General features: G+C 51.3%; 1 protein-coding gene across 1 annotated transcript in view; it reads left to right on the forward strand.

Moving 5' to 3' along the window:
* Positions 1-2,376: 2,376 nt before the first annotated feature.
* LOC142273421 (uncharacterized) overlaps positions 2,377-18,812 on the forward strand; it is a 31,464-nt gene continuing 15,028 nt past the window's right edge. The window contains 8 exon segments of the mRNA XM_075332531.1: positions 2,377-2,525; positions 2,655-2,834; positions 2,916-3,039; positions 3,123-3,220; positions 15,738-15,884; positions 16,014-16,193; positions 16,275-16,398; positions 16,482-16,595. Coding sequence (XP_075188646.1) covers positions 2,448-2,525; positions 2,655-2,834; positions 2,916-3,039; positions 3,123-3,220; positions 15,738-15,884; positions 16,014-16,193; positions 16,275-16,398; positions 16,482-16,595 — 1,045 coding nt within the window. The 5' untranslated portion in view covers positions 2,377-2,447.

The following is an 18,812-nucleotide window of genomic DNA, read 5'->3' on the forward strand; positions in this document are numbered from 1 at the left end:
GAGGCTTGGAGGAGGGAGGCTGATGCTGAGGGAGGCTGGGAGGAGGGAGGCTGATGCTGGGGAAGCTGGGAGGGTGAGGCTTGGAGGAGGGAGGCTGATGCTGAGGGAGGCTGATGCTGAGGGAGGCTGATGCTGGGGGAGGCTGGGAGGAAGGAGGCTGATGCTGGGGGAGCCTGGGAGGAGGGAGGCTGATGCTGGGGAGGCTGGGAGGAGGGAGGCTGATGCTGGGTGAGGCTGATGCTGAGGGAGGCTGGGAAGAGGGAGGCTGATGCTGGGGGAGGCTGGGAGGAGGGAGGCTGATACTGGGGGAAGCTGGGAGCAGGGAGGCTGATGCTGGGGGAGGCTGGGAGGAGAGAGGCTGATGCTGGGGGAGGCTGGGAGGCTGATGCTCTGGGAAGCTGATGCTGGGGGAAGCTGGGAGCAGGGAGGCTGATGCTGGGGGAGGCTGGGAGGAGAGAGGCTGATGCTGGGGGAGGCTGGGAGGGGGAGGAGGGAGGCTGATGCTCTAGGAGGCTGATGCTGGGGGAGGCTTGGAGGAGGGGGGCTGGGAGGAGGGAGGCTGATGCTGGGGGAGGCTGGGAGGAGGGAGGCTGATGCTGGGGGAGGCTGGGAGGAGAGAGGCTGATGCTGGGTGAGGCGGGAGGCTGATGCTGGGGGAGGCTGGGAGGCTGATGCTGGGGGAGGCTGGGAGGCTGATGCTGGGGGAGGCTGGGAGGAGGGTGGTTGATGCTGGGGGAGGCTAGGAGGAGGGTAGCTGATGCTGGGGGAGGCTAGGAGGAGGGTAGCTGATGCTGGGGGAGGCTGGGAAGAGGGTGGCTGATGCTGGGGGAGGCTGGGAAGAGAGAGGCTGATGCTGGGGGAGGCTGGGAAGAGGGAGGCTGATGCTGGGGGAGGCTGGGAATAGGGAGGCTGATGCTGGGGGAGGCTGGGAAGAGGGAGGCTGACGCTGGGGGAGGCTGGGAAGAGGGAGGCTGATGCTGGGGGAGGCTGGGAGGAGGGAGGCTGATACTGGGGGAAGCTGGGAGCAGGGAGGCTGATGCTGGGGGAGGCTGGGAGGAGAGAGGCTGATGCTGGGGGAGGCTGGGAGGGGGAGGAGGGAGGCTGATGCTCTGGGAGGCTGATGCTGGGGGAGGCTTGGTGGAGGGGGGGCTGGGAGGAGGGAGGCTGATGCTGGGGGAGGCTGGGAGGAGGGAGGCTGATGCTGGGGGGAAGCTGGGAGCAGGGAGGCTGATGCTGGGGGAGGCTGGGAGGAGAGAGGCTGATGCTGGAGGAGGCTCATGCTGGGGGAGGCTGGGAGGAGAGAGGCTGATGCTGGAGGAGGCTCATGCTGGGGGAGGATGGGAGGAGAGAGGCTGATGCTGGGGTAAGCTGGAGCAGGGAGGCTGATGCTGAGGGAGGCTGGGGGGAGAGAGGCTGATGCTGGGGGAGAGGCTGCTGCTGGAGGCGGGGGGAGAGAGGCTGCTGCTGTGGGAATGGAAGAGAGGGGCCAATGCTAGAGACAGAGGACAAGGGTTGAGGGATAGAGCAATGACAATATCGATGGGGGGGAGTGTAAGGACTCAGAATAAGAGGGGGGCAGCATTGGGAGCTCATTATGGAGAAGGGGCAGCATGTGTGGGCTCAGTATGGAGTGGAACAATGTCGGGGAGTCAATATCAAGAGTGGGGTAGTGTGTGTGTGTGTGTGTGTGTGTATGTGTGTGTCTCAGCATAAGCGCTAGTGTGGTGGTCTTAGTATGATGAGTGGGGCAGCATGGAGATGTCATTATGGAAAAGAGGAAGGCAGCATTAGGAGCTCATGGAGAGGGGCAGCATGCATGGGACACTGAGGAGTGGGAAGCATGCATGGGACATTGTGAGGAGGGGGCAGCATGCATGGGACATTGTGAGGAGGGGGCAGCATGCATGGGACATTGTAAGGACGGGGAAGCATGCATGGGACATTGTGAGGAGGGGGCAGCATGATGTGAGGACAATGTGCAGATCATATTTCATAATCGAGGAAGGTCTGGTGGATATAATTTATAAGGGAGGGTAGTGTGTAGTTTATTAGGGGCAGTGTGACAGTCACAGTATATAAGTGGGGACGGTGTGGTGGGAATATTTTATACTCATGCTATGTTTTGATGTGCCTGTGGTGATCCCCATTGGGGGGGGGGGGGGTTAGTGCCCTTCGTTTCTCATTGATACTTTTTCAAGTGTTTTACAAAGTAGATCTACCTTAAACAGATGTCGTGTGTGAAAGCTCAGTTTACATTGTCAATAAGGGGCGCGACCACTTAAAGTGCCTAGGGCAGCATGAAGGCCAAATACAGCCCTGCTCACCTCCCTTATCTCCATTAATTTTACATATCGGCTCATCTCCTTCCCATTCAGGTCCTTATAATATCGGATACTCTCAGTGGAGATCTTCTATAGAAGAGAATTCTCCTGATTACCCCGTGAAGGATGGATATGGACAGGGACAAGATGGTGGAGAGGATATTACACCTCACCCTAGAGATCCTCTTCCGGCTTACTGGAGAGGTGAGAGATTCTGATGACGTCACATTACATCATTCTTATCTATGGGAATAACAGATGGACAGAACTGGAGAGGTGAGGACTCTGGAAATGTCTGGAGTGAGATTTATTACTGTGTCTCTCCATAACCAGGATTACACAGTAGTGAAGAAGACCTCTAGTGAGCGCTGTCAGGCCCCTGTGTCTGAGGGATGGGGAAGACCCCTGAGCCCAATCACGGGGCCTCCACCTCACCCCCAGATACATGAGGACATCAATGACCAGAAGATCCTAGAACTCACCTACAAGATGATTGAGCTGCTGACTGGAGAGGTGACACTGCTGGGAATGCTGGGACATTATACAGTAACGCTATGAAGGGATCGGGGGTGACGGTATCATTGTATGTGTCAGGTTCCTATAAGGTGTCAGGACGTCACCGTCTATTTCTCCAGGGAGGAGTGGGAGTATTTAGAAGGACACAAAGATCTGTACAAGGACGTCATGGTGGAGGTTCCCCAGCCCCTCACATCACCAGGTAATAGTCAGGACTAAATACACACGGCCTATAATTATCTGTATGTAAGGAATGAATTCAGTCCCTGTATGTGTCTCCTCCAGGTCTATCCAGTAAGAGGACAACACCAGAGAGATGTCCCCGTCCTCTTCTCCCACAGGACTGTAAACAAGAAGATACAGATGTTCCTCAGGATCATCAGGTAGATGGAGAGAAGGGGCCATGAAATCTCCCTATGATGTGTAGACGGCTGTGATGGTCTTGTGCTCAGTCTTGTTTTATCCTCCAGTATTATATGTTTTATACCTGTGTAATGAGAGCGGTGGAGATGGCAGGATTAGAGCTGATCATAGATGGGACTTCTCCATCTGTCTGTGCCTTTTGGATCACATTTATCCCGTTCTCTACACTGAACACTTAACATGGTGTCAAAACCCTGATGTATCAGAGAGAGAGGTCGCTCCTATCTCATGGGTCAGAAGGTCACAGCACACGCCAGCACTAGTTGGATCTGCTTTGCCTTCCACGTAGCTGTGCAGACTATCCTTGTGCTGGCGCTGCTAGGGTTAAGCAGACCCTTGTGTCTTTCTTGGCTTACCATCCTGAGTAGAGTTTATCGGACGGCCAATAATCCGGTACCGGCGGATCACTGCCAGATTTAAAGAGTCTGATCCGCTCCGGAATCCGGTGCCCATGTAAGTCAATGGGGACCGGAATCCAGAGGTTAAAAACGTTTGTGGAGGGGCTAGGAGCCAGCACCGCATACTCACCGAGGCGCTGTCATTGCGGCACACTCCTTTCGGGTCACGCTGTTACCTTCCGAAGCCGACAATTCAATATTCATTGTTTTCCCTGCCCACCGGCGCGTGTTGGTTGCAGCTAGACGCGCCCCCACCCTGAGTGGCAGCGTGTCAGCTAACTGCAACCAATCACAGGCGCCAGGTCGGCCGGTGGGCGGGGAAAGCAGTGCACTGTCGGTCAGTTCAGTTCACGGTGGTAAACACTCGGCAGCACAGTTATAGCGCTCGGCTGCAGCCCCAGCTGTCGCGCTGTATCTGTGCTGTGACTACAGTGCCCAGAGTCACACGTGCGAGGCTTTGCCGGGTGCTGCCATGGCAGACTCACGTGAGGCCCTCGCATGTGTGATTCCGGTGAAAGTAAAAAAAAAAACAAAAAAAAACGACGTGCGGTTCCTCCTATTTTCTTCCTCAGTCAATTAACGCCGGTTGGGGGCTGTTATATCCTCAGCCCGCAGCCGCTCGGTATTGCCGCATCTATTGGATGTGACCATACCGGTGTGCGCTACTACCTCTTCCCGCAGTTGTGATGCGGTGCCAGTCTGGGTAATAGCAGGGGTTAATAGCGGCGCACGTCTGCTACTAAACCCTAGCTTTGTGTGATGGCACAGGCGTCTATCAGATACCTTCATGACACAAACCTGTAAGTGACAGTAAATAAACACAGACACAGAGAACAATCCTTTATTTGGAATAAAATACAAACATCCCCTGCTTCACCACTTTATTAAGCCCAAACACCCAGCAGCTCCGACGTAATCCACAGAAGTCCCACGCCGTTTCAGCTCTGCTACATCTGAATATCACAGAGAGCGGCACGACTGACCGCTCTCTGTGAGCTCCAGAGAATGAATGAGCTGTGCATTGAGCACTGACGTCAATCAGGTCATTTGCGGTCACAGCTGGAGATTCCCACGGTCCTTGATCTGTGATCGCAGGTAACCTGACCTCAGGTGGAGGTCACTGAGTTGACAGACCTGCATCTCCTAGCAGAAAAATCGCAGTTTTTTTAGCCAAGAGATGCAGATTTTGTGCCGAAATTTTTATACCATATTCCTGCATCCAATCTACACCTCCTGGCAAAAAAACACTGTGTTTTGGCGGAATTGTTTTGCCGCGGTTATTTTTCCGTGATTTTTGCCGCAATTTTTTTGCCAGGAGGTGCACATTTTGTGCTGAAATCGTCTGCACCAGCTTTCAGCACCAAATTTCCAAATTTCCACCTGCTGGCAGAATTTATTTATTTTTTTTATTTTTGGGGGCCAAGGGATGCAAATCGGATGCTGAGATTTTTACACCATATTCCTGCATCCAATCTACACCTCCTGGGAAAAAACCCGGTGTTTTGCCCCAATTTTTTTTGCCGCAGTTTTTGCTGCGGTTATTTTTCCACGATTTTTGCTGTGTTTTTTTGCCAGGAGGTGCACATTTGGTGCTGAAATCGTCTGCACCAGCTTTCAGCACCAAATTTCCACCTGCTGGCAGTATTTTTTTTTTTTTTTTTTTTTTATCCCCAGCCATGATAACACCTACTGGGGGCTGGCATAATCTCAGCCTGCTGCTGTCTGAACATGAGCGTGCATGTACCTAGAAACACATGCACGCTCCTGTCAGACGTTTGCAGCTGTTCTGCGATGTCAGACTCGCGGTAGTTCCTCACAAGTGTGACTGTGGCATAGAAAAAAAACGCTTTCTTTTTTTTTAAAATAAATAATTTAAAAAAAAAACGACGTGCGGTTCCCCCCAGTTTTCATCCCCAGCCATGATAACGCCAGCTGGGGGCTGGTATATCTTCAGCCCGCAGCCGCCCGGTATTGCCGCATCTATTAGATGTGACAATACCGGTGTGCAATACCGGCTCTTCCCGGAGTCGTGATGCGGTGCCAGTCGGGGTAATAGCAGGGGTTAACATGTAATCTCAACCCTATTTTAAAATGTACAATTTTTATTAATATTCATTAAAATGTACCCACAAACAGACACACAAACATATAAATGAGAATGGATCACGTTATCCTTGTAAATAACCAAGAAGTTTTATATACACACTCACTTTAGAAAAGGGAAGGGAAACTAATATAGCCCTATAAGGGTAGTGTATCCCTACCTAACAACGGAGGGTATGACACCATAAGTTACCGGGCGCCCCCGTTCCACGTCGGCTCTCCCTCTCCCTGACCCTGATATAGGGATGGGATGGAAAGCCCTATAGTGGTGCTTGCACAGTACAATATATAGGAGTTCCCAAATGGTAATACTCCTCCCTGTATTGTTTTCCTTAGATCAAGAAGGTATCAATTTACTGATCTATAACCAGGAATTCCTATTCATGATACTAGCACTGTACAAGACGTATAGACTTCTATTCCTAATAAATTATCTTTATGCAAGGTAGTGATCCATAAGAGTTATTTACAACCACATATGTTACAGGGTGGTATACCCCAAAAGTATATTACAGTCACCTAGAGTCATATCACAAGGGGCTCAGATAATCTCCCCATTATACCCCAGGAGCTGAAAGAAAAATGGGATACAGACACCCCTGCAAATTACTGCAAAATAGAAAAGGTTGCTCCAATCATATTCTATATAATATAGTATAACAGGGAGAAAAGATGAATTACTTCCCTGAGAAGCAGGAATGATGACCGCGGAAGAGCTGTCTGTCACAGGCTGGGGGGCGCGTCAGCCTGCAACCAATCACAGCTGAGAGGATGGCCAGTGGGCGGGGAAAACACCGAAAGCTGTGTGATTGGGTGCACAGCACAGGAAGTGAAAGCGGACCCGGAAGCAATGTGCCTCCATGACACCGAGTCTCGGTAAGTATGAAACGCTCATTTATTTATTGTTTTTTTTTTTTCATTTTTATTAATTGCCGATTCCGGATCGTGCGCCCGGAATCCCACGTCCACGCCCGGGTCCGGCCTGCGGATTGAGCTGAAACCGTGCGGATCTGGACGTTTATAGTCCGGGTCCACTCAACACTAATCCTGAGTTGTCTGAGCTGTTCTGATTTCTGCACTCCCCCGTTATAAGTTCTCACCACTTTACCTCAGTAGTTGCCAGTGATAACTTGCTTTTCCATGGTCCTGGCATGGAGGTGAGAGCCATGGGAGGAGAAATTGTTTTGAATTTGATCCTAGAGATTGCTGCCTGGAAGTTTTCTTTGGTGTCTTTGACTCGCCCACCCCAGGGCTATGGGACACCCGGTGCCGGGCCGGACTAGTCCGGTGGTAGTCAGTGGTGGCTGGGCCCGGCTCCGTGGCCCTGGTGGGTGTCAGTTGAATATGTGGCTGATGACTTTAATGTTTGTGTTCGTGACGCCACCTGTGGTATGCGGCTATTAAGCCGCCGCTGCTGTGTGAGGCCACCGGGATGATGTTATAGCAGCAATGGTGGTACTGCTCCCCACAGGTGGAGCAATGCCCGGGGCACAGTTGGTGCTTGTGGAAGTCTATGGTGCTGCGTGACTAACACGGTGCAGGGCCGACCAGCAATGAAAGAAACAGGCACAAACAGTAGTCTCTTTACCTTCTCCTCTTTTACTCGGCAGAAACTTAGTCCAGGGAGACCGTCACAGATGATAAAGATGGTCCGGCCGGCCTGGAAGTGCCTGGGGTGATCTTTGGCCAGTTGAGTATGAGGCCTACTCCTTAATCTTTCTCTGCTGTTTTAGGACACTGCACTTTGGGTTCGCAATTGCCCTCTTGCTGCTGGGACTTGTTGTTCGTCCCCTCTTCTGTGTGGTAGACTGCGCAGGCCCTCTCTGGTGCTTCTCTGCTGGAGTCCACACCAGGCCCTAGGGATGCAGCTGTACCTTCAGATTGCTTCTGGGCCAGGGGGCTTACAGCTCTCCTGCCCTCCGGATTCAGCCACCAGGGATGGATTTTATGCCCTGGCAACTACAGACTCCGATGTCCGAGTCCCTGCTGTGCCTCTCTGCTCCCCTTGCTTCACTGGGCCAAGCTATCCCAGCTCTAGGCTCCAGTTTACAAGGCAGCACTACTCTGCGTCTGCACTCTTTCACTCCTGTCTCCCGACTAACCAACACTTCCTCCTTCCAGCCAGACTTAAGGAATGCTCCCTGAAGTTCCAGGTTCAGAGCTCCCCCTGCTGGCCGGAGGGAGAACTGTGTTGAGTGTTAACTTACTGGCCAATAGATCTCCCAATTACCTCCAGGCTCAGCATTAACCCTTTTGGGAGGGCAATGCTGTTGTGGCGACCAGGTCCTGGGGCGCCACACTCCCCCTTAGTTAAATTCAGTACTCCCGGACTGTAGAGACAAACATGACATGTTAGAACATTTCATCCCATTATGGGAGGCGCAATTACTTTAACGTTACAACCTTAAACATTACTATAAGAGTCCAGTGTGGCTCCCTGCCGGGTGTCCATTACACTGCTCCATGGGGGACCCGCCGCGTTCAAACCCCCAACGTAGGCTCTGGGCGTGCGTCAGAGCATTGATGACCCCACTCTATGCACGCCGGACGGGTTTTTCTTCAGGGGTGTTGAGCACACTGGTGCTAACTATGAACAATTTAGGTGTTGGCCACCCATAGTCCAGTGGCCCAATTGTCCATTTTCGCAATCAAAGAAAAAGAAAACATTTTGTACACAACATGGCATACATTTTGCATAACTATTTACATCCTAATAAGTACTCTTTCCCTTATACAGTTGACTCCCTATACCTTAGAGGGGGTTGTCCCCGAGTGCTGCGCTGGGACCTACGTAGCTCTGGTGTTTGCCCCTGACTACGTGGTGCGTCTTCTATCTCAGCACTACAGGTGGGCCTAACCCCCATAGGTAAGCGTGATGGTTGCCTTTGTGATCTAGGAGTCGCCAAGGGTATGACAGGTTCACCACTGACAGGGGGTTGATCCTCCTGCTCCACTGCTGGTGTGTCATCTCGTGCCGGAGCGGACGATTCTTTAGGTGGATCCGGAACCTTTTCTGTTTCTGGCTCGACCAACTGCGGAAACGTCAAAACTGGTACCACTATGGCATTGTTTATTCGGGTCCAAGTTTTGGGGAACTTTCCAAGGATGGTTTGAATCATCTCCCCTCCTTTCTCTTGACTTTGGGGACTTCCTTGTACTCCTTCCATTTCTCTTTGGATTCTGCACCGTTCAGGGCACGCTTTCAGGCGGTCTCGGGAAATTGCTTGATAGGTCTTGCCTTCATCTTTGCTTATGAGGCATACCTTACTATTGTCAAAGTTGGAGGGGATAATGGTGTAGGGCTCGTTTTCCCACTGATCATCCAATTTATGCGTCTTCCGCTTCTTCTTGAGGACTTGTTCTCCAGGTGCTAAGGGAGTTGCTGGGGCTGTTTGATTGTAATGCTGTTCTTGCCTCGTTCTTGCTTGAGACAGGCTCCTCTCTACGCACTCCTGGACCTTACGGTACCGCTGCTGCCGTTCTGTATCCCAATCCTCTATTTCTTGAACCGCCTCAGGCGACACAGTCCCCATCTCAAAGTCTACAGGCAACTTGCCTGGTCTGGCTCGCATCAGGTAAGCGGGGCTGCAGTTGGTCGAATTCACTGGGATGTGGTTGTACAGGTCTACCAGATCTGGCAACTTTTCTGGCCATTGGTTCCTTTCCTCCAGCGGTAGGGTCTTCAGCATATCAATAACCACATGGTTCATTTTCTCGCACAGTCCATTGGTTTGGGGGTGGTACGGTGTGGTTCGGATTTTCTTACAACCGTACATGTTACAGAACTCTTGGAACACTTCAGCCTCGAATGCAGGACCCTGGTCAGTCAGTACCCTTTCCGGATAGCCGTGAGGTCGACAAAAGGATGCCTGGAACGCTCTAGCTGCTGTCCTGGCTGTCTGGTCCTTCACAGGCACTACTACCAGGAAACGAGAGTAATGGTCCACAATGGTGAGGGCGTACACATAGCCTGACCGGCTTGGTGTTAACTTCACGTGGTCCAGGGCCACCAACTCCAGGGGCTGCTTTGTGACAATTGGCTGTAGGGGAGACCTTTGGCTGGCATCGTCTTTCCGCCTCAGGTTACACGGGCCACAGTCTCGGCACCACTTCTCGATCATCTTTCTCATGTGCACCCAATAGAACCGATCACGGAGTAGGGCTTCCAACTTCTTCCACCCGAAGTGTCCTGCGTTATCATGATATGCTGCTAGGACCATTGGAGCATCTCTCTGCGGAACCACTATCTGCCAGACAAGTTCATTTGTTCGATAGTTGACATATCTCTTGCAGAGCTTGCCTTGGTAGGTGAACAGTCGTCCCCTCTCCTTCCACAGCTGCTGGGCTTCCTCTGGAGCGTCTGGGCCAAGATGGGTCTCAGCTTGCGCTAGCTTCTCTTTGACCAATCGCACGGCCGGGTCACCGTTCTGTGTTTCTTCCCAATTATGGTGGAGTAAGGGGTTGACCGAGACCCCGTGCTGGCTTGAGCGCTTCACTCCTACAGCATGCTCACACTGGGACACACCTTGGTGATGGAAAGCCGGTAACTCTATCTCTTCGAGTTCATCCATGTCTTCTCCAGACTCGGGCAAGTGAGGCATTCTGGACAGCGCATCAGCATTGTTATTCTTCTTGCCAGCCCGATACTTGATGGTAAAGTCAAAGTTAGACAGCCGGGCCATCCATCGCTGTTCCATCGCACCTAACTTGGCTGTTGCCAGGTGTGTCAACGGATTGTTGTCCGTGAAGATGGTGAACTTGGCCGATGCCAGATAGTGCTTGAAGCGTTCAGTCACTGCCCAAACAATAGCGAGGAACTCCAGCTTGAAGGAACTGTAGTTTTCTGGATTCCTTTCTGTGGGCCGAAGCTTCCTACTGGCGTACGCTATCACCCTCTCTCTGCCTCCCTGTACCTGGGACAGAACTGCTCCCAGTCCCACGTTGCTGGCGTCTGTATACAGTACAAACGGTTGGCTGTAGTCAGGGTAGGCCAGAATTTCTTCTCCCGTGAGAGCCCCTTTCAGCCGGACAAAGGATGTTTCCAGTTGGCTGCTCCATTCAAATGGAGGGCTCTGCTTCTTAGCCTGCTTTGGCTGGCCCACCAGGAGATCTTGAAGGGGCGCTGCTATCTTGGTGAAACCATCAATGAACCTTCGGTAGTAGCCCACCAGTCCAAGGAACTGCCGCACCTCCTTCACTGTGGTGGGTCTTGGCCAGTCCTTGATTACAGTGACTTTCTCCGGATCAGGTGCCACACCTTCTGCGCTGACCACATGACCCAGGTACTGTACCTTTGGCTTCAAGAGGTGACATTTGGACGGCTTGATCTTCAGGCCATATTTCGACAAGGATTCAAACACTTCTGCTAAGTGCTTCAGGTGGTCCTCATAAGTCTTGGAGTAGACTATTACGTCATCCAGGTACAACAGCACGGTTTCAAAGTTGTGATGGCCCAAGCAGCACTCCATCAACCTTTGGAATGTCCCTGGGGCGTTGCAGAGCCCGAATGGCATACAGTTGAACTCACAGAGACCCATTGGTGTCGTGAATGCAGTCTTCTCTTTGTCTGCCTCTGCCACGGGAACCTGCCAATACCCACTGGTGAGATCCAAGGTGGAGAAATAGTTAGCTGACTTTAAGGCTGTTAGTGACTCCTCTATTCTGGGCAGTGGATAAGCATCTTTATGTGTAATGCGGTTAATTTGCCTGTAATCTACACACATTCTCATTGTACCATCTTTTTTCTTTACGAGCACTAGTGGAGCTGCCCAGGGGCTACAACTATCTCTGATAACCCCAGCCTCCTTCATTTCCCATAACATTTCCTTGGCACACTGATACTGTGCGGGGGGTACAGGGCGGTATCTCTCTTTAATGGGATGATGATCACCCGTGGGGATTTGATGTTTAACCCCTTTCACCTGCCCAAAATCTAGGGGGTGTTTGCTGAAGACCCGCTCGTACTCCTGTACCACCCGGTAAACCCCATGCTTTTGGTGCGAGGGGGTGGAGTCGGTGCCTACATGTAATTTTTGGCACCAGTCTTCCGGCTGCCCCTTGGAGCCATTGTCTTCCGCCTGGTCGGACGGGATCAAGGGTTCCACTGCTTTAATGGTATTGTTACTGACAGTGTACAGTTTTGCTACAGTGGCGTACCGGGGCAATTTGGCCTCCTCCTCCCCACAATTCAGGACACGGACGGGCACTCTCCCCTTGCGGACGTCCGCTACCCCTCTGGCTATCAGGACTCCAGGCCTACTGTCTGAATACACTGGTTCTACCAAGGCATGGTAATCCTGACCCTTGAGGCCTATTGCTGCCCGACACCATATCAACATTTCACTTCTTGGGGGTATTACAATGGGGAGGGGGTCACTTACCCTCACACTGCCAATTTCTCCTCCGGCCAGCTCTACTTGCTGCCTCCTCATCAGGGCTCTGATCTCCCTCTGTAGGACACGCTGCTGCCCGGAGCTGGCAGTTTCAGACGCCTGTTGCAACAAAATTATCACTTCGGCAATACAATTTTCTATCACATTTGTACCAAGGGTTAGCAGTGGGTCAGATTCTTTGCGATCAATATCTACAATTATCATCCCCTGACATGGCAATTCCACCCGCCCCACTTTAATAGTTACTTCTTTGTACCCAATTTGAGGTAAGGGCTGACCATTACTGGCCACAATCGTTAAATCATCATCTGGGCCATGGTCAATGTCTGAATCAGCCCAATATCTTTTGTACAGTTTGTGGGGGATGGTTGTTACCTGGGACCCCGTATCCAGGAGGGCATTCAAAGGGATCCCATCCAGCACAATGGGAAGGACCGGTCGTCCTCCCACATACTTGCTGCGGCTGGGGTTTGAGCCGGGCTTCCTCACACCTGGGGGTTGGCTCCTGGCCCCAGGCTCAGCCCGTTTAAAGGACAGCGTCGTGCAATGTGGCCCGCCTGGTTGCAGTGGCGGCAGATCGGTTGTCCTGTTGAATCATACCGGTCTGTGTCTCTGCCTCGGGTCGGCGGAATCCTCCTCTGTCGCATCCATGGGACGTCATCTGGGCTGGAGGCCAACTCGATTTTTGCAGGCGAGGGGGTCATTTGTAGAGACTGCACGGTCTTGGCAAGGGCAGCCACAGTCTTGGTCAGCTCCTGGAACTGCTGTCTGAGCTCTGCCATGGGATCCTTATCCAGGGACTGCGCCTCAGCCCCTGCAGTGGCTCGTGTTGCAGGCACCACCCCGGGGTACGTGATAGCAAGAGGCCGGAGGGGTACTGGGTCATTCGGTGTAGATTCTCTCAGTACCCTGATGGCCTGGTCCTTAAACTTTGCAAAGTCCAGAGCAGGGTTCTGCAGGACCATGATACGCAGCTGGGTCCTGTGGGCATCTGACAGGAGCCCCTCTATGAACTGCTCAGTTAGGAGTTTGTCTTCTTCACGTACACTCTCTGGGTCCACCTGTTTAACTGCTTTCAGGGCCTCCTGCAAGTTTAAGGCATAGTCCCTTATGCTGTCTGTGGCCCGTTGCTTGCACCCAAAGAATCTCATCTTTATCTCTGCTGCGGTGCGGGTGTCAAAAGTGCTCTTTAGTTTGGCCAGTATCTGGGCTGCTGTCCCTTTATCTGTATCAGGCCAGGACTTCGCTTCACGCTGGGCTGCGCCGGCTAGCTGTCCCATTAATATGCCCACCTTCTGGCTCTCAGTCAGAGGATACACCCGGAACAAGCTGTGCAGGCTTTCTCTGAAGTCACTCAAGGTATGGGACTCCCCGGAGTACTGCGGCAGCCATTCTGCTCCTGGTATGTACGGCATGGTGATCGGCATTACCGGCGCTATAGTGGGGGCTGGGGCGACGGCGACTGGGACTACTTCGGCCGGTGCTGCGGCGGCCTGGGCGATGGCAGCCACCTGCTCTCCCTCAGAGTCGGACATCTTCCTCCCCCTTAGTGAACCTTACCAGGCTCCGTTCACTTTTCAAATTTTCTTCCGGGTCGCGCGGGGTTAACAGCGCTCTGCTCTGATGGCGCGCTCCCTTCGCGCTCTTTGTCAGGCACGCCCCCCTTCTTCCTGCGCTCGGCGCGGCTAATGGCGGCGGCAATTTACAACCAGTACACAGTCTTTTACACAGTTCTTCAGGCGCACAGTACCCGGTGTGACCGGGCACGAAATCCTGTTCACAGCGCCAAAAGTTGACTCGCCCACCCCAGGGCTATGGGACACCCGGTGCCGGGCCGGACTAGTCCGGTGGTAGTCAGTGGTGGCTGGGCCCGGCTCCGTGGCCCTGGTGGGTGTCAGTTGAATATGTGGCTGATGACTTTAATGTTTGTGTTCGTGACGCCACCTGTGGTATGCGGCTATTAAGCCGCCGCTGCTGTGTGAGGCCACCGGGATGATGTTATAGCAGCAATGGTGGTACTGCTCCCCACAGGTGGAGCAATGCCCGGGGCACAGTTGGTGCTTGTGGAAGTCTATGGTGCTGCGTGACTAACACGGTGCAGGGCCGACCAGCAATGAAAGAAACAGGCACAAACAGTAGTCTCTTTACCTTCTCCTCTTTTACTCGGCAGAAACTTAGTCCAGGGAGACCGTCACAGATGATAAAGATGGTCCGGCCGGCCTGGAAGTGCCTGGGGTGATCTTTGGCCAGTTGAGTATGAGGCCTACTCCTTAATCTTTCTCTGCTGTTTTAGGACACTGCACTTTGGGTTCGCAATTGCCCTCTTGCTGCTGGGACTTGTTGTTCGTCCCCTCTTCTGTGTGGTAGACTGCGCAGGCCCTCTCTGGTGCTTCTCTGCTGGAGTCCACACCAGGCCCTAGGGATGCAGCTGTACCTTCAGATTGCTTCTGGGCCAGGGGGCTTACAGCTCTCCTGCCCTCCGGATTCAGCCACCAGGGATGGATTTTATGCCCTGGCAACTACAGACTCCGATGTCCGAGTCCCTGCTGTGCCTCTCTGCTCCCCTTGCTTCACTGGGCCAAGCTATCCCAGCTCTAGGCTCCAGTTTACAAGGCAGCACTACTCTGCGTCTGCACTCTTTCACTCCTGTCTCCCGACTAACCAACACTTCCTCCTTCCAGCCAGACTTAAGGAATGCTCCCTGAAGTTCCAGGTTCAGAGCTCCCCCTGCTGGCCGGAGGGAGAACTGTGTTGAGTGTTAACTTACTGGCCAATAGATCTCCCAATTACCTCCAGGCTCAGCATTAACCCTTTTGGGAGGGCAATGCTGTTGTGGCGACCAGGTCCTGGGGCGCCACATCTTCCTATTGATCATCTCCCTTTTTATTCATTTCTCTTTCCATCCCCCTTTTTTACCACTTGTTGTTTGGGAATGCAGTTTCTTTTTCCTTTCTCTGTCGTTTTCCTTTTGTGTCATTATTATAAAGCAGGACTAGTGTTCCTCCTGCCCTGTGCACTAGACACGGTTGTGATTAGGGTAAGACAAGGATAGACACGTGATTGCCGCACAAGGGAAAAGAACCTGTCTTGGGACATCGGGGAGCTCAGGGTTGCTCAGAGTAAGTGACAGGGTTTATCCTGCCTGTTCTTCCCTAGAGGCAGTGGTTCCCACCCCATCTTTCTCATGATACACCGCTCAGCCTCTTGGTGGAACACAACAACCAGGGACTGCCCTGTATTGGTACCTGGTGCCTACGGTCAGCAAAGTCCAACCTCAGAGGCTCTGGTGATGACTGGGTAGGCACTTAATCATGCCCCTCCGGGTAAGCCTGGTTCAGGGCGCAGTGAGGCTACACCCTTCTCCTAAACCTATTAGCATGTCAGGCTTACATGTAATTCTTCAAATGACATGATTCAGATGAAACCCCCAAAGGATCCATTCACTGTAATAAGGCAGCAGAGTTAGTCTGGACTCCTCATGGCAGCGCGGCAATTATCCCTATCTAGTGAATGGTTATCTCCAGTAATTGTATTATTACAGCGGATTCTTTATGATGTTCCATCGTCATCTTCTCCCCATTCAGGTCCCTACAATATCGGATCCTCTCAGTGGAGATCTATATAAGAGAATTCTCCTGATTGCCCCATCAAGGATGGATAGAGACAGTAACAAGATGGCGGAGAGGATATTACACCTCACCCTAGAGATCCTCTTCCGGCTTACTGGAGAGGTGAGAGATTCTGATGACGTCACATTACATCATTCTTATCTATGGAAATAACAGATGGACAGAACTGGAGAGGTGAGGACTCTGGAAATGTCTGGAGTGAGATTTATTACTGTGTCTCTTCATAACCAGGATTACACAGTAGTGAAGAAGACCTCTAGTGAGCGCTGTCAGACCCCTGTGTCTGAGGGATGGGGAAGACCCCTGAGCCCAATCACGGGGCCTCCACCTCACTCCCCGATACATGAGGACATCAATGACCAGAAGATCCTAGAACTCACCTACAAGATGATTGAGCTGCTGACTGGAGAGGTGACACTGCTGGGAATGCTGGGACATTATACAGTAACGCTATGACGGGATTGGGGGTGACGGTATCATTGTATGTGTCAGGTTCCTATAAGATGTCAGGACGTCACCGTCTATTTCTCCATGGAGGAGTGGGAGTATTTAGAAGGACACAAAGATCTGTACAAGGACGTCATGATGGAGGTTCCCCAGCCCCTCACATCACCAGGTAATAGACAGGACTAAATACACACGGCCTATAATTATCTGTATGTAAGGAATGAATTCAGTCCCTGTATGTGTCTCCTCCAGTTCTATCCAGTAAGAGGACAACACCAGAGAGATGTCCCCGTCCTCTTCTCCCACAGAACTGTAAACAAGAAGATCCCGATGTTCCTCAGGATGTGTTTCCTCCAGCTCTATCCAGTAAGAGATATCTACTCATGTACTTTCTGCACTAATTTTGTGTTTACATTTTTAGGTTTTCTGCTGTGTTTTTTTTTTAGCTGTATTTTCTTTGCTTCTGCTTCTTCTGCTGTTTGCTTCTAGTGCCTTCTTTATGTCGTTATGAAGGCAACTCAAAGACCTGCAGAGGGTTCATGAATACCCTGTTTCCCAGAAGATACGACCTAGCATGATTTTATGGGATTTTTAGAGAATACTTGAATCATAAGCCCTACTCCAAAAATAAGTGGTAGTTACAGTCAGGGCCAGCGTTGGGAGAGTCGAAATCCACTCTCTTACGGTCCCCATCAGTTGTATTCTGAGGTTGATTTTTTTAAGGACCTTTGATGGCTTCAAAGTCATGTGACATGATGTAACCAAAGGTCTCTTAATTGCAGGAGTCTAAATGAACTTAACAGGACACAGGCTGGCATGCAGGACTGGCATTAGGGGAAAGGGAGAGCAAACTGGACAATTTCACAGGGCTCCAATTCTCCTAGCGGCCCCAGTGTTTATATGCCAATTATAGGACTGCTTAAGGACCTTTTTGATATAACGTCACGTGACCAAAGGCTGGTGTGTGTGTGTGTGTGTGTGTTTACGCCAATTTTAACCAGCTTTGCCAAATGGGCAGAGCTTGGCCAGAACAAGGGTGTGATGCCACCGCTTCTCTAATTCATATCAAACTGCAGGGTTCCCTATGCCAGAAATCTCACTCCAGTCCCTGATGTCATTTGTCAGTGTCCATTGCCGATCTTGATTAATTTGAGCCCTAATGTTTATCTGCACAGACTACAAGACCCTGCTACCTGCTTTGGTTACAAAGCCTAAGGTTAGGCCATCAACGTTATAGTCCCGGACAATCCCGTTAAATATCCGGCATCTGTCTAACTATTTTATGTTCGTCTTTGAAAAAATATTCTTTGAAATTGTCTATGTTGTGGATCAATGTTATAAGGAGATTTTTGCAGGTTTTGCCAACTGTCATGACGGCGTCAGGATCTGTGGAAATTATAGATTCTGGTACTCTGCATGTTAACTGCTGTTATGTCTGTGAGCAGCGCAGGGAGACGCAGGCTTTAAACTACAGGCTTGGACAGGCTAGCAAGAGTTATTCTCTGCTGGGTTGCTTGTTAATGTCTTTGATCACATGCTGTAGAGGAGAAAGTATCTATCACTTCCCTTCTGTATATGCTGGCTGGACTATTTCATTAATGCCAGCTGTTGGTCTGGTGAGGTGTTGAGATCCAGACTTACGGGTGGTTGTTTTGTATTATTGCTGTGAGCTGTTGTGGTTTTAACTCTTGTTGTCTTTTTGTTGCTGCCTTTCTGCTCTTGCTTTTCTCTATAGTCTCTCACTGTTTATTTCTGTGAGTTTGCAATGTGTCCTGTCTCTCTGTGTTAATATTTGTTTCCATCATATTCCTGTCTCTTCCTTCCCCGGGGGATAACAGATTAGATCTGGTCACGAGAATAGTAAGGCACGGGACTCTGGCATCTCCATATTCAGGGGTAATCAAGAGATTAGGAACAGTTTAGGGTCCCCTAGCGTGAGGGACAGTATAGTAGCCTTCTGTCCCTCATTATCCTGCAGTCACATTGTGACAATCAATCAGATTATTTACTGTAGCACATTCCAGAGAACTGGTGCTAGTAATGGGAGATTCAAATTAACGAAGATGTAACTCTTAAATAGGGATGGGAGATCCCAATTTGTAAAGATCGGGGATCATACCGATCACATAGTGATCGTGTGCATGATATCGATCACGAGCTTTCCTGGAAAGCTCGTGTTACAAATCGGTCCAGATCGGGTCCAGGGGCTGTAAAAAGAAAGCACATTATTAAAATAAAAAACTTTATGATCATACTTACTGGTCACATGACTATGACGTTTTCAAAGGTCCTCTTAACTTCCGAGGGTATTCACTGCACTGTTCGTCACTCGGCAGTCATCGGCTGTTTTCAGCTGTGTTCGCGGTGATGTCAGGGTTCACCCGAGTCCATGGCTCATAAACTCGATTGAACTTTGACTGTCACTGTGCGAGTGTCGTATCACGGCGCTCAATCTCCAGACAGCAGCGGGTCGGCTGCATGTGTTTCTATGCAGCTGATGCGCTCCTGTCCTGAGATCAGTCCGTGCGGGATGATGCCCATACAAGACGCCAGTGCAATCATCCCCTCACTGTCAGCCTGCTT

Source organism: Anomaloglossus baeobatrachus, unplaced genomic scaffold (assembly GCF_048569485.1).
Source record: "Anomaloglossus baeobatrachus isolate aAnoBae1 unplaced genomic scaffold, aAnoBae1.hap1 Scaffold_362, whole genome shotgun sequence".
Classification (NCBI taxonomy): Eukaryota; Metazoa; Chordata; class Amphibia; order Anura; family Aromobatidae; genus Anomaloglossus; species Anomaloglossus baeobatrachus.